The following is a 17,982-nucleotide window of genomic DNA, read 5'->3' on the forward strand; positions in this document are numbered from 1 at the left end:
TAATTAGTAAAAAAACAGAATATAATGTATTCTAGGTCTGACATAAGTGAGAATGATTTCAGACCTCATTCCTTCTGTCCCAATGTTTTTCAACCTTGGCAACTTTAAGAAGCGTGGATGTCCACTCCCAGAATTTCTCAGCCAGCGTGGGGGATTCTGGGAGTGAGTGGAAGTCCACTCATGTTAAAGTTGACAAGATTGAAAACACTGTTCTGCTCTGACCCTGATAAGCCTCCAGGGTTAAAGAATTCTTCTTTTGGAGCAGGGTGGGCAATTAATTTTTCCAAGGAATCACATCAGACACTGAGAGTATTATGGAGAACCAAACCAACAGGTCTGTGAAGGTACTGCATGAATGTATATATGTAAATTTGGGGGGGGAAAATAGCAGTCGCCTTCAGATTGAAAGCAATACACTGAGGCAAGACAGGGACAGCCAAATGGAGGTGGCCTGAGAGCTGTAAAAGGCTCAAGTCTGCTTTAGAGTTTATGCAAAGGTTTTGCCCCCATATCCTTGTAACATTGCAAAAGATCCTACAGGGCCATACAGTGGAGATTGTGCTTTGTCTCAAAGGAACACTGCTTAAGCAGCTGCCTTGCTTGCACGTACAGTTTGGCTCCCCCTGTTGCTGAGTAGTTAACAGCTTAAAAAAAGATAGGAAACAAGCTTGAAGATCCAATAGAGCAGACATAGGCGACCTTACCTGTAAAATTCCCTCCCATCCTCCAAACATCTTTGAAATTGCATTCTTGAGTTTCACTGGGAAAGCTTGAAACTGAAGCCCACAGTTGCCCTGGAAACTCCTGTCAGGAAATCAAATTGGGGAAGAAAATAGGCAATAGATATAATTTACTTTCCTGACAGCCTTGACATGTTCTGTGAGCTTCTCTCATCCCTCTGCAGCCTGTTGAAACCTACCGAGCGAGATGCGGCGAGGAAGGCAGTGATATTGACACACAGCCCCCCACCACTTAAAAAAAAAGTTATACCCAGAAACATCACCCCACAATTTTTGCCAGCTGTGTTTATGCTTTCTCACTCTTTATCCTTAAGAGTACACAGGCTTGAATTAGCACAGTCTTCACACGCAAAGGAATTGTCTGCTTTGCACAACACAGCTCGCTGCATGCTTCCTCCCCATGTATTTAATAAGAAAGCATCGGTTTCGGAGATTGGCTTGTTTAAAAGAAAAAGAAGAAGAAATCACAGCAAATTTTGCACGTTTGTAAAATATATAAGTCAAGGACAGAAAAAATGCATACAATCAGCGCTGATGAATTACACCCATCTCTGTTAGAAAGAAATGAAGTCTTGGGGGTGGGGGCAGAATTGTTCATCTGCAAATATCTTTTTGTTTTATTTTGTTTAGATTTCCAAGTGCCTAGCAGGACTACAGTTTTTTAAACCATAAGTCAAAATTATTCAACAAGAGGTTTTCCCCAAAAACATAGAGTATATTGTATCTTCTTCAACGGGAATTAAATGTAATGGATTACTTATTGGTGAACATTGAACAAATGTGTTCTAAAAGTTAATTGGAAAAGAAGGTGCTTTTTTCAGCCTAACTGTTAATACCGTACTTGTATCATAAGGAATATATTTCAGGAAATATCGTTTATGCTTCCCCTACACACCAGAATCATAAACCATGGCTTGATGCTTCTGCGGGGAAATAAAAGGAAATTGGTTTTCCCCAAATGAGAAGGACGATTGCAGTGAATTTCCTGAGGAGCATGGTATTTCATGCTTATTCCAGGCGGGTTCACTTAATTTAAACCATGGTTTCATTACAATTATAACAAAACAAGACATTTCTGTGACTCGACATAACAACAACAAAAAAGAAATTCTTATCCAGTGTCCTGCGGCGGGAAGGATGTCTTCAATATTCTTCTCTTTCTCTTTACTATACGCTATATTATTTTACTCCTTTCCAATTCTTTTCCCACCTGATCCTTTCACTCTTACTTGAAAATAATTTGGGTGCCAATATGGATATTTATTCCAAAAGACAAGGGACGCGGTGGCTCAGGGGCTAGGACGTTGAGCTTGTCGATCGAAAGGTCGGCAGCTTAGCGGTTCGAATCCCTAGTGCTGCCGTGTAACGGGGTGAGCTCCCGTTACTTGTCCCAGCTTCTGCCAACCTAGCAGTTTCAAAAGCATGTAAAAAATGCAAGTAGAAAAAATAGGGACTACCTTTGGTGGGAAGGTAACAACGTTCCGTGCGTTGAGTCATGCCGGCCACATGACCACGGAGACGTCTTCGGACAGCACTGGCTCTTCGGCTTTGAAACGGAGTCCGCAACGACAAGCACAAATGTGCGAGGGGAACCTTTACCTTTACCTTATTCCAAAAGACAGCAAACCATGGTGTAAGGAGAGACCACAATTCAATGGAGATGCTGAGAGGTTATGCGGGAGAGGTCTGCAAGCTGTGATCGATGAAGACCCACATAAAAAGAGGCAGGATTTCAATCACACCTTTGTGGCTTCCATCTTGACCTTTTTTTCCCAACTGTACCCCAGAACAGTGTTTCTCAGTGTCAGCAGCTCTAAGATATGTAGACTTGATTGCACAGAATTCCTTAACCAGCAGGCTAGCTGGGGAATTTTGAAAGTTGAACTCCACACATCTTAAGGTTGAGAAACACTGTCCAGGGGAATCTCCAGGAGGTCATAGCTTTGTTGAGTGCATATTTAATTTTTAGTTTCTCCCATTAAGAGGAGCACTTGGCAGGTGATGGGAAGGATTTCCAGGTTCACGCCTTGGGAAACTTTTTCCTCAGCCAGATTACATGGAGACAAATAATTCAGGGAAGCATGTTTATTCTTATTAGCCATACATATATTTGTATATGGCTAATAAACAAATGGAGGCTAAAACTTATGAATACCACTTGCAGGAATTGGATATGTCTAGTTTAATTAAAAGAAGGACTAGGTGTGACATAGTAGTAGTGTTAGTACTACTACTACTAGTAGTAGTTAGTAGTAGTAGTACTACTACTACTAGTAGTAGTAGTAGTAAGGGATGCTCCCCAAGTATGCCCATAACTTTATGTGTCTACTATTTTCATCTATATATTGAATAATGTAGGAGGGAATTTGGATTTGAAACAAAAAGTAGCTAAATGCAAAAACCCACTAGAATTCTCTTGTTTAAAAACAACATGGACACATTATAGTCTCCCTTGATGCTTCAGTCAGCTCTGAATAAAATATGAGTAAAATACATCTGTTGGAAAAATATCAGGGCTTATAAATAAGAAGAGGCATTGCTAGTACTGTGTTTGTAACCCAATACTGGAAATGTAGAGTGCCACAATAGAATTCAAAATGGGAATTTTGCATATCCAGATAAGTTTTCATTTTTGTCTCTTGGCCTGCAATCAGTGGTGGGATTCAACCGGTTCACCCACTTCGGCCGAACCAGTTATTAAATTGCTGGGTGGCCCCTCCCCTCCCCTCCTCTTCCAGAAATCCCCACGTGCCCTGTTTTGGCCCCCAGGTAAGTGCAAGGAGGCCTACTAGGCCCAAAATGGGGCACGGGGGTGCGGTGTGCCCCCCCCCCATGGCCCGTTTTTGCTCCCAGGAATCTGCAGGGAGTCCTACTAGGCCCAAAACAGGGTGTGGGGGGCAGCACACACACCCCACAGCCTGTTTTTGCTTCCAGGGGAGGGAAGGAGGCCAAGTGCTGCCTGTCACACCCCCTGGCCATACCCACCCAGCCGGTCATTAGGGCAGAGAACCGATTGTTAAATTATTTGAATCATACCACTGCCCACAATGTATAGGATGCAGTGATCTATATAAGACAATATTCTATAAATTGGTGAACCTTTACTAAGAGAAATGAGAAAAAAAGTGTTGCAAGTTTCTAAAACTTAAAGACATTCTCTTGCTGAGAACAAATGACAAACTGCTACTATATGATTGCCAAGAAACCAACATGTCAGTACAGTCACTAGGAGTCAAGCCAACTTAATCCAAGCTGTAGCCAACATAAATATACTATCTATCATGTTCACCCTATACCCCTCAAGGATTCTTGAATTAAGATTTACTGTTCAGGATTTAATCAGCAAGAAGGCAAGAACAATAAGACCAAATAACACCGATGTTAGGACAGCAACATACTTTGGGAGTTGTACATTATGCTGTTCAAAACTGATATAACTCTATTTTGAACCATGTAAAGAAACGCATATGCTGAAAATATAGAATTATTTCATGTACAATGAAACAGGGCTCCTCAACCCCCAATCCATGGACCGGTACTGGTCCGCTGCATGCCTGAAACCAAGCCAGGCAAACAAGAGAAGCCCCATCCATGGGATGCAGGCAGCATGTGAAACCACACCCCCTCCAGTCCGTGTGTTATGTCCCCTCCCGACCACAAGAGCTGACTTTCCTTGCCAGTAATTTAGACATGCGAGCTGACTTTCCTTGCCAGTAATTTACTCCAACAACAGATAACAGTCCTGGCAACGAACCTGCGAGTGCCTGCCAAGTTCTCCTCAAACCACCTTAATTTGCAGTTCAGGAATAAATAGATGTCAAAGTCTGAATCACAAAATAACACAGCCGAAGCTCCCAGAAGTCAGTCTTTGTCTGTCACGGAGCCCAAAGGCAGCTCCTCCCACTTTTATACCCTGTGGGGTGTGGCTCCGTGACTCAGCACTCCCTGGGCCGGCCCCTTCCTTCCTTTTGCTGCACACGCTTCGCTTGGCGTCGCTGCCTTGCATCTAACCACACTGGATTCCCCTCAGCTGGCTCTTGGAGCTCTGCCAGGGAGGAGGAGGAGGGGTCAGGGGAAAGAGGCCGTGTTGGCTCCTCCTCCTCCACCTGGCCTGCCTCTGGGACCTGGAGTGGAGCCAGAGAGGAAGATTCTGCAGAGGGAAGCCCTGTCGGCTCTTCCCCCTCACTCTTTGAGTCACTCTCAGCCAGAAGGCCCGGCTTGGGCCCCGCAGACACAATATTGTGGGAAAAACCTCTCTCCACGGAACCGGTCCCTGGTGCCCAAAAGGTTGCGATAAAAGGAACCTGGAACCTTTCTCCCAACTTCTGGATCCGTGCGTTCTATTTTGAAGTGAATATACTACAACTAGTCCTTCACTTATGATCACAATTGGGACCAGAGCTTCTATTGCTAGGCGATGCGGTTGTTAAGTGAGTCATCTTGTGACCACATCCTATTTTACCACCTTTTTTGCCACCTTTGAGTGAATCATGTGGTGGTTAAGTAAATCTACCTCTCTCTATTGAATTCATCATTGTTGAAAGCCAGCTGAGAAAGTCGCCAATGGTGACCGCATGACCTATGGATGCTGCAACCATCATAAATACATGCCAGTTGCCAAGCACCCAAATCACGATCATGTGATTGCAGGGACACTGGAACGGTGATAAGTATGAGAACTAATCATAAGGAAGGTAATCCTCCCAACTGTTGTGAGCCATGCCCAAGTAGGTAGTAGGAAACTCAAGTCGGTGAAAAAAAATAAGCTGAGAATTACTTCATTCCCAGCGTAGAATGGGAACAGCTGAGAATTACTTCATTCCCAGCGTAGTTCAACTAAATTAAAACAAATTCCTCCCAACACAAATTCCTCAATCCTATTGCAAACCTTGGTCCAATTAGGCAAACTGCCAAAGGCCTTTCTTGGCAAACATTCAGAAATCACAAAAATAAATGCAAGACGTAGACAAAGCAGAAGACGAAGCTACCAAGGTTGTTTTCCGGCAAAGCCCAAACGCTCTTGCTGGTCTGTTTTAAGCCTTATGGGAGGGGCCAATCATCTCTTGGCCCTACTCCCAAGTTGTCCTTTTTGCTTGAACTGCTCTTGCCTTCTGGCAGCTCTTCTCATGCGTGCATTAGGAACGGGCTCCTCCTGTTCCTCTGCCTCACTACTATCAGTCTCTAGAGGCTCTGGAGTCCACACCTCACTCTCCGATGGCCTTGGCCCCACCTCAGCCTCATCACTGTCCGACTCTGTTGCCAGCTCCACAGGCTGCTGGCAGACCACAACATCAACCATTCCTTTAAGCAGCTGTTCAAAATTACAACAACACTGAAAAATGTGACTTAATGACTGGCCCTCACACTTAAAAGAGTCGCAACATCCCCATGATCACATAATCAAAGTTCATCTGTTTGGTAACTGGCATGTATTTACGATGGTAAAACTGATCACCATTTGCAACCTTCCCAGACAGCTTCTAATGAGTAAAGTCAATGGAGGAAGCCAGATTTGCTCAAGGGCTGCAGTGATTCGCCTAACAACCATGGCAAAAAAGGTCATAAAATTGGACACATCTCATTTAAAAACCAATGGAAATTTTGGTTCCAGTTGTGGTTGTAAGTCAAAGACTGCCTGTACTTGTAATGTGCTTGGGTAATTATTAGATGGTCTAGCTTTTATGTTATATCTTAAAGTTTGAAAATATCATCACTAAATAGGATGGTAACTTGAAAGCTTATTTTACTGTTTATGATTGTTATTGTCAAATATTCAAATTGCTTATGTAAATCACTGAATAATATACACGTTTGTGCTTTTGCATATATATGTATAATAGTATTTTCAGTTTTGGGAAATGAAAATCTGGGACTGGAGGGATAAAGCGGCATTAGAGAAAAGCCAGCAAATCTCCATCTTAATTAGCAACCATGTAGAAAGTAAATATTCCTGGATTTTTAATCATATTTGGAGATTCAGAATCCTAAACAATCATTTCTTGTGTGTAGCTATACTTTATATTTTTGGAATGGATTCCTAAACTCTTAAGAAGATGAAAAGAGTTTTAAGTAACCAAAATTGATAAGCAGCCTAGACACAAACTTAGTAGTTTGTATAACAGGTAAGGAAGGAATAATCAAGCTTTCTGTGTAAATAACCTTGAGTCTTGTGGATAGCACTTTCTGAAGAGATGATGCAGAGAAGGAAGTAATCTTTTGTATTAAAACATTATTATACTTCCAGCTAAGATAACCTACTAGGCAAATATAGTGTAAGCAAATTCATTCTGAAGATTTTTCTGAGTCTCCAGGTCAATAGACTAGACTAGACTAGACTAGACTAGACTAGACTAGACTAGACTAGACTAGACTAGAATAGAATAGAATAGAATAGAATAGAATAGAATAGAATAGAATAGAATAGAATTTTTATTGGCCAAGTGTGATTGGACACACAAGGAATTTGTCTTGGTGCATATGCTCTCAGTGTACATAAAAGAAAAGATACCTTCATCAAAGTACAAAATGTATAAACATTAGAATAGTAGGAAATTAACACAGCTGATAAGAAAATCTAATTCTAAGAAAACTGAGAACACAATTCAGTTGAAGCAACAATATGTATCTTTGAATATCACATTTTATAATACAACAAGGTTATATGTGAAGAATAATATACTGGAAAAGCATGGACATCAGCCTTGCAACCAAATGTTGGTTAGTCCGCTCTATCGTGTTCCCTATAGCTACCTAGAATTGTAAAAGCTGGACTTTAAACAAGCAAAATAGGAAGAAAATTGACTCGTTTGAGCTGTGGTTCTGGAGAAGCTTCTTCCATACAAGTAGTCCTCCGTTTACAATTCGTTTAGTGACGGTTCAAAATTACAGCAGCACTGAAAAATGTGAATAATGATCATTTTCAACACTTACAACCATTGTAGCATCTCCATGATCACATGATCAAAATTCAGATGTTTGGCAACTGATTCATACTTATGACAGTTGCAGTGTCTCATTTACTTTGGACATACCATGCAAGTGAATTCACTGGAGAAAGCAATTATGCTTGGAAGAGTTAGTGGTAAAAGGAAACCAAGTTCCCAAAGAACACAGTGCCTGGATACTATCAAAATTGACACCCATCACAGCATAGAAAAACTCACAGTAGTGCAAGATCAGAAGATGTGGAGAGACCTGATCCACAGAATCACCAAGAGAGGGACACAACTGAATGGATAATAATATCATCATATATACTATATATCAGGGCTCTCCAACCTTGGCAACTTTAAGACTTGTGGACTTCAACTCTCAGCTTTGCTGGCTGAGGTATTCTAGGAGTTGAAGTCCACAAGTCTTAAAGTTGCCAAGGTTGGAAACCCCTGCTATATATCACTGCCAGGCTAGGCATAGTATAGGTTTCCATGGTAGACTCAATGACCCCTTTCTGCCTCTGTCCTTCAAAGCTGATGATGGGCCTCCAGGGAGACCTGTTGTTGATGGATCACATGCAGTGGTGGATTTCTACCGGTTTGCCCCGGTTCGGGCGAACCAGTAGTGGTGGTGGCGGGGAGGCTCCGCCCACCCACCCAGACGTCATCATGGACACTCTGTGCATGCGCAGAAGGTTCTGCGCTTGCTCAGAAGGTCCGCGCGTGTGCACTCCCAATTCCGAACTGGTAGCGAAGGTAAGAGGAACCCTCTACTGATCACATTGGTTTAATGCTCCACTGTTGTTGAGCTACTTCCTGGTCTCACCATCCTCCTTTCCTCTGGGTTTAGCTGTTGCAGCTGAGCTGCTCTTTTCCTGCCTGCTGACTGCTTAGTTTTTAGCTCTTCAGCTCAGTGGGAAAACTTTCCACGCTCCTTGGCTTTCAAAACAAAAGAACAATGCCTTAAGTCTGCAGCTTCAGCTGAAGAAGAAAACCTCTCTTCGTGTTCCCTACCAAGCTGTGGTTGCTCCTTTAAACTTCCAGGGGTAGGTTCTACTTACCTTTACTACTGGTTTGCAGCGGGATTGCACGCACATGCACACTTGCTTCTGGCGCATGCGCAGAAGCTTCCTGATGATGTCGGGATCGGTGGGCGGAGTCTCCCCCGGTTTTACTACCAGTTCCCAAGAACCAGTCTGAACCGGGAGCAACCCACCACTGCTCCAGAGTCAGTAGTGGGGTCATTTGAAGAGAAAAGAAGGCACTACAGTCCCTTCCTTTCTCCATGATAAGCAGACACAACCTTCCACAGAGCAATATGAGATAAAAAAATAGCCTTTGTTTTATGATGGTGTACATAGTCTGTGCATTTTTGTTAACATTGGCAACCATGAAAGACATTATTTTACATTCAAGTAGTTATCATTTACAGGATGCGTGACTCATGTTTAATAAGAAACAGATAATGATGGCAAACACACATGCACACACACAATCTCACAATCCAGACGACAAAAGACAAGAAAAGAGTTTAAACTACAAAGGACAGGTCAGATCTATTGTCCAATATTCCAGGAAAAATGAAAATCAATCTTGACTTTACTTCTAGAAAATGTATAAAATGTATTGCAAGCATAGTAGGATGGATGGACACGTTTATGTATATCCTGTTGATCCTTTGGATACTTTTCAGGGCCAAAGGGGGCCTTTAAAAGAATCAGCCACCTTTGATATGGGCCACCCACCTCAAAATTTTCAGATTTCAACGTCCTTCAAAAAAAAAATAACTGAAATTAGTGGGGATGCATTTTAATGGCAGGGAAAGAGGGAATCATTAGTTTTATTTGTTGTTGTTGTTAGTTGTGAAGACATGTCCAACCCATCGCGACCCCATTGACAACGTTCCTCCAGGCCTTCCAATCCTTTACCATCCTCTGGAGTCCATTTAAGCTCACGCCTACTGCTTCAGTGACTCCATCCAGCCATCTCGTTCTCTGTCGCCCCCTTCTCCTTTTGCCCTCAATCTTTCCCAGCATTAGGCTCTTCTCCAGTGAGTCCTTCCTTCTCATTAGGTGGCCAAAGGATTTGAGTTTCATCTTCAGGATCTGGCCTTCTAAAGAGCAGTCAGGTTGATCTCCTCTAGGACTGACCGGTTTGATCGCATTGCAGTCCAAGGGACTCGCAGGAGTCTTCTCCATCACCAGTTTTATAGGGAAGGTTTTCAAATGTTGATGTTGAAAATCCAGTCTTGCTGGAGATAAAAATGTTGATGCGAGTATCTGTTCCCCTCTGCTTGGCAAATTGCTAAATGTATCCTCTAAGACAGGGGTCCCCAACCCCTGCAGCATATTCAGAATTGGGCCACGCGAGTGGCTGGTCGCAGCGTGCACACGCAACTCAATTTACACGAGCGACAGCATGGTGGACACTGGCACGTGTGTGCCCACCGCTCGTGCAGCCCAGTTCCCCTCTCCCCCACCCACCCCGAACCGGGCCGCCAAGGTTGGGGATGGCTGCTCTGATAGTAAAACTGTGTTTTTGATAGATATTTTCAGATTTGATAGCTATGGAGCTGCATACCTCTGGTATAATGCTTTGTTGAGGATTTCTGCCCATCAGAAGCCATTGTTAATCCATGGATCAGCTGAACATTCTTTGGTTAATTCTCTGCAATTTTACTAGGGTTTTCCCTTTCTTGCCTTGTTTCACTTTGAAAAGTAGTTGTAGTGACTGAATATACAGCTCCCCTCTAATTCTCCTGTAGCTATTGCTGGCAGCTGGCAGGGTGCCAAATTATCTTGCTGACAAGCTGACTTTTTGTTTTTAATTTGTTGTCCTTAAAGGAGAATGTCAGACCATCTCTACCTAGGTTAATCTATCTAGATAAATTGCCTTTGCAATTTATGCATAAGGTGATAAATTGACAATTATTATTGTAAATACATATATAGCATCCCAATGCTGGTTATTATTATTTTTTTTAAAAAAACATGCCCATGTCTTTCTATATGAATTCAAACAGTGGGTGTCATTGGTTTGAAATATATTATGCAAAGTAGCATCTTCCCCTTTAATGGATAGCATTTAATTGCACTGAGTTGTTCATTGTTCTTGTAATGACTGTTATCCTGCTAATGACTATTATCCTGCAAAGGTTAAACTACCATATAATGAAGGAACCAAGGAAAGGCCTAAACAATTAATGCAAGTCTTGCCAAAAAAAGGGGGGGAGTTTAATCTCTGATGTTGATATCTACTTTATAAGCAAAATCTCATTCATTTTCTCTCATAGCTTGAACTGTAATTCATTTCTGCCTTGGGTAACTGTAACTGCAAGGCACATTCTTTTTAGTCACCCTAATTCCAAGCATGCTTATTTATTAATTTGGGCCTTTGAATCACACTGTTGAATCCTGGTGACCTCCATGGACTAGTCGTTACAGCTTTTTGGCAGGATTTCATAAGAGGTTTGCCATTGCCTCTTTATTAGGGCTAAGGGGGAATGACCGGTCCAAGGTCCCTCACCTGCTTCCTGCCTAAGACCTCCAAATTTCCCAATTTCTAGCCTGGTGCCTTAATAACTAGACTAAACTGGCTCTCAAGCATATTTATCTTGAAAGTTCTAACTCAGAAATTGTCTCTATTTCCGTCTTGAAATATCCCAAGATGGTCGCATATAGCTTGTACCTATATAAATATGTTTACATCTGGAATTGTAAGGATATTGATATTAATTGGAGCTAGAATATACCACTAGGGTCTTAAGATGGAGTACAGTGTTTTTTGTGCTGTGGAAATAGCCATCCAATTTGGCAGACAAATTCAAGTGATGTTGTGGTAAGAGCTTACATTTTCATTAGATTGATTATTGCCCCTGGGCTCTAGGAAACATTTCTTTATTAATGGAATTTGATTTTTTGGGGGGGGGAAATCTAATTCTGCAAACTAAAATAAAGAAGATTGGCCAAAATGGCATTTTTATAGATTTAATGTGGCATCACACAATCTCCTCCATCTGTTACATGCAAAACATCCCTTAAAGTAGAGGTGTCCAAACTTGGCACCTTAAGACTTGTGGACTTCAACTCCCAGAATTCCTCAGCCAGCGAAGTCCACAAGTCTTAAAGTTGCCAAGTTTGGACACCCTTGCCTTAAAGAAACAGACTTCTGATTTTCAGCACTTCATGCTACTCTTGGATAGACTGAAAAGGCAAAATATTTGAATCTTCAAATAGACGTATGAAATGTAGATAAATTTCAGCCACAAAGAAAGTCCACATAATCCAATTTGATTACCAATGGCAAGAACAACAGCAAGGTGCTGTCCCTACCTTGTCCTTCACAAGATACAATTGTAGATTATAGCAGAAAATATCCACCCATTATATGAATGGGTGATTTTTTTTTATTAAAGCCAAAGGTCACCAGCTTAATAAAAAACAGAATGTCCAGATAGCAATGCAATACCTAAGAACAGTATCATATCAAAACAGTTAGATTATATATTCAAACTGGTGAAGGAGATGAATGGCCAGCTTGGTGGCATCCCCATTATCTGTTGCAATACTTGACATGCTGCCATGCAAATTTTTATTATATTTTAGGTTGTAGCAGGCAAGCTGTCTGTGGGAAACTGGTGAAATGTATTTATTTGGGTGGAGCTAACAATGTATATTTGTGATGCTTAAAGAGTATGTTGTTTTTTTTAGTCTGCTTCTGCTTTTGGAACTGCTTCTTCTTTTGATTAAAATAATTTAAATTATAAGAAAGTAGAATATTAAGAAGACCTGCCATACATCCAGTGAATGCAAATTGGATTGTCTCTGTGTATTTAATCTGATGCACTTTAGTAAATTTTATCAAGAAGCAACTGGTCCAATCCTGGGCATATTCATATTTGAGAATACAACCATTAGACATACATGGGGCATTCCAGGATCCTTCTGAGAGTTCTTACTCCATTCCTCGAGGTATGTTAGTGTGCTTGAAGTTTACTGTCTGCTTCAACAGCAGATCAATACTGCAAAACATGCAGCAGCTTTTAGTGAATATGATAGCATGATTGGGCTATTGCAAGAGATCCTCAGTGGAGTGGAAAACTTTCCATTTGATGATGCTAAAACCCAACAAAACACAACAAACGAAGACAACATCACAGAAAGGGGAAATGTCACTGAGTCCTTCACGCTCTATTGCTCGCTTCCATTTGCGTTTCCAATGTTCTGCTTCTCACTCTCTGACTCACTTGTTCTCCTTTGAAAAGCACACGAAAGCTACTAAATGCTCATTTGCTAGATATTCATCTTTTTACAAATGACAGTCTGATGGCAAATCTGAGTAGTGTTTTTTAGTCCAATTGGACAGTCAAGGCCCTGTCTTTTCACACTTGTGCAGTGCTTGCACATATTGGAGGTGATTACAAGAGATCCTGGCACCCTCCGGATTTTTGCAATTGTCTGTCATGGTCTTTCTAATCCTTATCCGGATGATCTCTTCCAACATTAAAAAAAAATCCCCACAAGAATCTGTGGCATTTGATTCTACTTCTGCTGTTTCATCATCGGGAAAAAATGGTGGGTTTGTCCCATCTGAAGAGCAAATTCAATTCTTTCCATGAAATTTCAGGGAGATTATATAGTTTGTGGTTAATCAAGCAATTATTAATCATGAATTTCTACTTAGACTGTAATCTGTGATTGGTTTTCTTCAAATGATTGTCTGAATAGCAACACAAACTGCCTGATCAGCCTGCAGAGGTAATTAGTAGCACCCTAGTTTCCCAGAAATGTTGAGTCAGTCTTGAGAAACAGAAGAAAGAGTGGGAGCTCAGTAAATCACTAGAGTTCCCATCTAGAGCTCCAGAGATATGGATAATTCCTTGTGGAGACTCTTAGTAGGTTTGTTTTGTTTTTATGCCTTCAAGTCACTATTGACTCCTAATGATTGACTGGATTAGTCCCTGCAGCTTTCTTGGAGAGATTTCTAAAGTGGTTTCCACTGTCTCCTTTCTAGGGCTGAGTGGGAGTGACTGGCCCAATGTCATCTAGCAGGCTTCATGCCTAAGACCGGACTAGTATTCACAGTCTCCCAATTTCCCAAGCCTGATACCTTAACCACTATATCAAACTGGCTCTCCTCTTAGTATGTATAGAAGCATACGTGTGAAGCAAAGAAAACCATTTGAAAAATATCTGAGATTAACCTGTTTTTATGGGTAATTATTTTTGTGGAACAGCAAAAGTGATTTCCTTTTTTTTCTGCTACTATGGCAGTGACTCTGATTCATCTTTAATATTCTGATAACTCTACAAACATGCTGGGCAAAAAAAAATATGGTTTTACTGCCAGTGGAAAACATTTTTGTTGCTTTTCATAGTCCCGTAATAGACAGCTTGGTTTTCTGGCCATTCATTAAGGTCAGCAGGAAATGCCTTTTTCTCTCCTTCGCTGCTATCTTCTCATGAAATTGTTGTAAATGTGGGCAAAGACCTTGGTTGCAGCACCCAGAATGTGAGATTTTCTGCTCCAAGTTATCCATCTATCTCTTTCCTCACCTCCACCCTCTACTAAAGTGATCAGATTTCAGCGATGGCAAAGCGAGACACCATTGACCGGGGGTGGGGGTGCTGTGCATGCGTGCTGTGTCTTGCCATCTGCCTGAAGGAGGAGGAGTGGCTGCTGCTTCTCTGCTCTTCCAGGCAGGCTCGGCTCTCCTCTCGGCTCTTCCAGGCAGGCTCGGCTCTCCTCGGCTCTCCTCTTCCTCTTGGGTGAAGTCAACCGGCGTCTCTCCTCCCTCTCGTGCCCCCTTCTCCGCCACTCCCCCTTCTCCGCCTCGTCCTCTTGCATTGCCGCATCCCATTTTCAGAATGGGAGTGAAACAAAAAAAAATGGGACTTTTTGGAATTGCCGCGGGACACGGGACAAATTATTAAAAAGCGTGACTGTCCTACCAAAAGCGGGACGTCTGGTCACTATACCCTCTACCCACCGGCATTCCAAAATTGACTTTAACAAGTGGTTGCATTGTGATCTCTTTTGCTCTGTTCCTTTTTTAAAAAATGCTGTAAGTGGATTTTTCCTGTGCTTTTAAAAAGAAACAACAGTAGATGATACAAACCTCTACAAAAGCCAGATCAAAATCTCATACTTAATAGTAATAGTTTACTGTAGTACAAACAAGAATGCAAACTGTGCAAGTAAAAATAATGAAATCCATCCCAAACTTAACATTTGCTTCAACCAATTCCACTAAAAATAGTCCAGTGCAGGGGTGAAATGCTCCCGGTTCGGACCGGATCGCCTGATCTGGTAGCGATGGCAGCAGGTGGTTCTGAGAACTGGTAGCAAAAATCCCTGCCCCCCCCATGCCCAGCTGAGCCGCGTGATCAGCCAAAAAAATGCTTTTAAAAGTAAAAAAAAAAGCCTCTGATGATCACTCAGCTCAGCTGGGATCATCACAGGCTTTTTTTTCTTTTAAAGGCAAAAAAAATGCTTTTAAAAGAAAAGAAGCCTTTGATGATCAGCAACTCAGCTGGGATCATCAGAGGAGCCTTTGAAGCATGGAAATAGCAGAATGGGAAATCTTCCTCTGCTTTTGAAACTTCCAGCGTATGTGATATTGTGATATCCTTTTTCTGCTTAGTGCACATTGGTGGTCATAATTTTTCTCTAGCAACAGAAATAAAGAGTAGCGGGTTAACAGCACCAGATTCAAAATTGGCTTATGTGATGGGTACATATCACATAGCTACGTTGGTTGTAAAGCTATCATTTGCTCATCCCTGCTCCATTCCAGGAATGACTTGCTAAAACCTCTTTCTGATAGTGCTTTTCTTTCCTATAAAAGACTTGCAAGATCCTGTTATTTGTAGCTCATCTCAATACATTATAGTTTTCCTGTTGAGTTGATATTCCATTCTGATCTATCTGATGGGGGGGGGTAATATTGCATGAATATGCGCGAAGGCATCTTAGGGCCATGCTTAATGCAACATTAGCCAGAGGAAAAGTTGTTTTATGTGTCTGCTATTCAGCAGGACACCCTTAAAGATCCATGGGGCTTATATGTTTAAAAAAAGGAAAAGGAATACTAGGGTCTTTAATATAATCCAGTAGATTATCTATCAGATCCTCTATTTGTTCACTCAGAGCTATTCACGGGGTATGATAAAATAAAATCTAGATGGTGGCTATGACGGTGCAATTGAAGTCAAAAAATCGTTGTGATAGGTGGAACCATATAAAAAATAGGTCATTTTGATTGCACTTTCACAGCCACCATCTTTGTGTCATATCTTGTAGATATCCTTTCATTTACTTACCAGTCGCACATTAGTATCATTTTCCCAATCCTTTGCTTTCCGTTATAAAAGGAACCCCCCCAATGAGATAAACGTTTCCGCAGAATATCAGTATTCATTGTTCATAATAGTTTTAGATGCTACCCCTTAGAGCAGGGGTCTCCAACCTTGGCAACTTTAAGACTTGTGGACTTCAACTCCCAGAGTTCCTCAGCCAGCAAAGCTGGCTGAGGAATTTTGGGAATTGAAGTCCACAAGTCTTAAAGTTGCCAAGGTTGAAGACCCCTGCCTTAGAGTGTTGTCTTTAAATCCATGGAGTTATTGGAAACTGAAGGAACAAATCAGTTCAATTGCCATATTAATCATATGTTTCTATAGAACAGAGACAGGATTATATATTTGTACCCCAAAAAGAAATTCAAAGAAAAGTCACATTTTACTTTTCTTTTAACAACCAAGATGGGTGTTGAAACTGCGGAAACATACGCTTGTTTGGATATGTGTGGCGCCTGAAGCCATTATGATTTATAATTTCCTCATAATGCTGGACCTGATGTGAAGTATTATTAAAAATTCAATGCTATATATTGCATTCAGCTAGTAACTCATATAGGAATTATTGGAGGATATTAATAAATGTTTTGGATTGGCCCCTTTCAGGCCAAAAGGAAATGTTTTTAAAATATATGTAAATGTATCCTTTGGAAAAAGGAAATCTGACAAAATTACAAATTATTTTTTAAAGGTACGTACAGAATATACTCTAATGTGAAGAGAGTGGCTGTTTTGAACATAATATTTTCATAATTTAAGGTTCTCACTTAAGGACATTAGTAACAGTAAAAATAGCATCGTTGTGTCAAAAGAAAGGTCTCCAATAAATCACAATTAAACTCCGCATTAAGAAACTGATTTTTTTTAAAAAAATAAAACAATATCAAGATTTCTCTTGTTTATTATTGTTATTATTTTTTAATGTATTGCATTAAGCTATATTAACCTACTGAATATTTGTTTGTGTTGCATTATTCATCCATCGTTGTCTATTTTTTTAACTGCCAAAAATGAATTGTTATTGCTAAGAGGCATCTCTTTTTCCTTATTTAAATAAAGACATGTAAATAAGAATGCTTCCAGTTCTATAATGTGATTGAACTCTCATGCACTCTTTCTGATCTCCCATAATGTCTTGAGCCACTAGATCTTCAAAATAACTCAAAATAAATAACAACTATAACATTTCCAAGTCTCTGAGTCAGATAGATGGGCCTGATGTGTAAACACCTCTGTCTTCTCTTCCTAACCATTTCTGCTCTCTGTCTCTGTCTTCTAACTACCCTCCATCTTTCCAGATGCAGGACGCTATGGGCTATGAGTTACCCTGGGTGTACTTTGTCAGTCTGGTCATCTTTGGATCCTTTTTCGTTCTTAATCTGGTTCTTGGTGTGTTGAGCGGGTAAGCTGTTAGTTTTGGTGTTTTCTTCTCCTCATGCTGCAGGCAAGACTCCAGGATCAGGATCCTTCCACGTCACCAAGCTTCTTAGTTCGTCATAAACCCAAGCAAAGAGTCTGTTTAATGAAAATTTACATATCATTAATACATCTAAGGGAAGTCATATTACAGTAGGGCTATATAATAATACCTCCATCAGGAGTAGGAGAACTTAGAAAATTTGTGCATTCCTACACACATGGCTCCTATCTGCCTTGTCTTCATAACTAACTCACCCAACATTCAAATTCAGTGCTGGTGGCTGAGGTTCCCTTCAACTGGAGACTTGCAATGCACAGGAATTAACTTTTTCTCACTAATTATCATTCCACTCTTCCAGGTCAATGATGCCATAGGAAGGGAGTGGCCCTGGATCTATTTTGTTACACTAATCATCATAGGCTCATTTTTTGTACTTAACTTGGTTCTCGGTGTACTTAGCGGGTAAGCAATAAAAAGGAAAAAAGGTTTTTCAATTGTTTTTTATTTATTTATTTATTTTCCTTGGTTCTACACTA

At 41.0% G+C, this 17,982-nt stretch overlaps 1 protein-coding gene across 1 annotated transcript in view; it reads left to right on the forward strand.

Moving 5' to 3' along the window:
- Window positions 1-17,982, forward strand: part of CACNA1C (calcium voltage-gated channel subunit alpha1 C) — a 614,085-nt gene that overhangs the window by 391,099 nt on the left and 205,004 nt on the right. Inside the window, exon 8 of the mRNA XM_058191893.1 lies at window positions 17,805-17,908. Coding sequence (XP_058047876.1) covers window positions 17,805-17,908 — 104 coding nt within the window. The remainder of the gene's footprint in view (window positions 1-17,804; window positions 17,909-17,982) is intronic.

This window comes from Ahaetulla prasina, chromosome 7 (genome assembly GCF_028640845.1).
Source record: "Ahaetulla prasina isolate Xishuangbanna chromosome 7, ASM2864084v1, whole genome shotgun sequence".
Taxonomy (NCBI): Eukaryota; Metazoa; Chordata; class Lepidosauria; order Squamata; family Colubridae; genus Ahaetulla; species Ahaetulla prasina.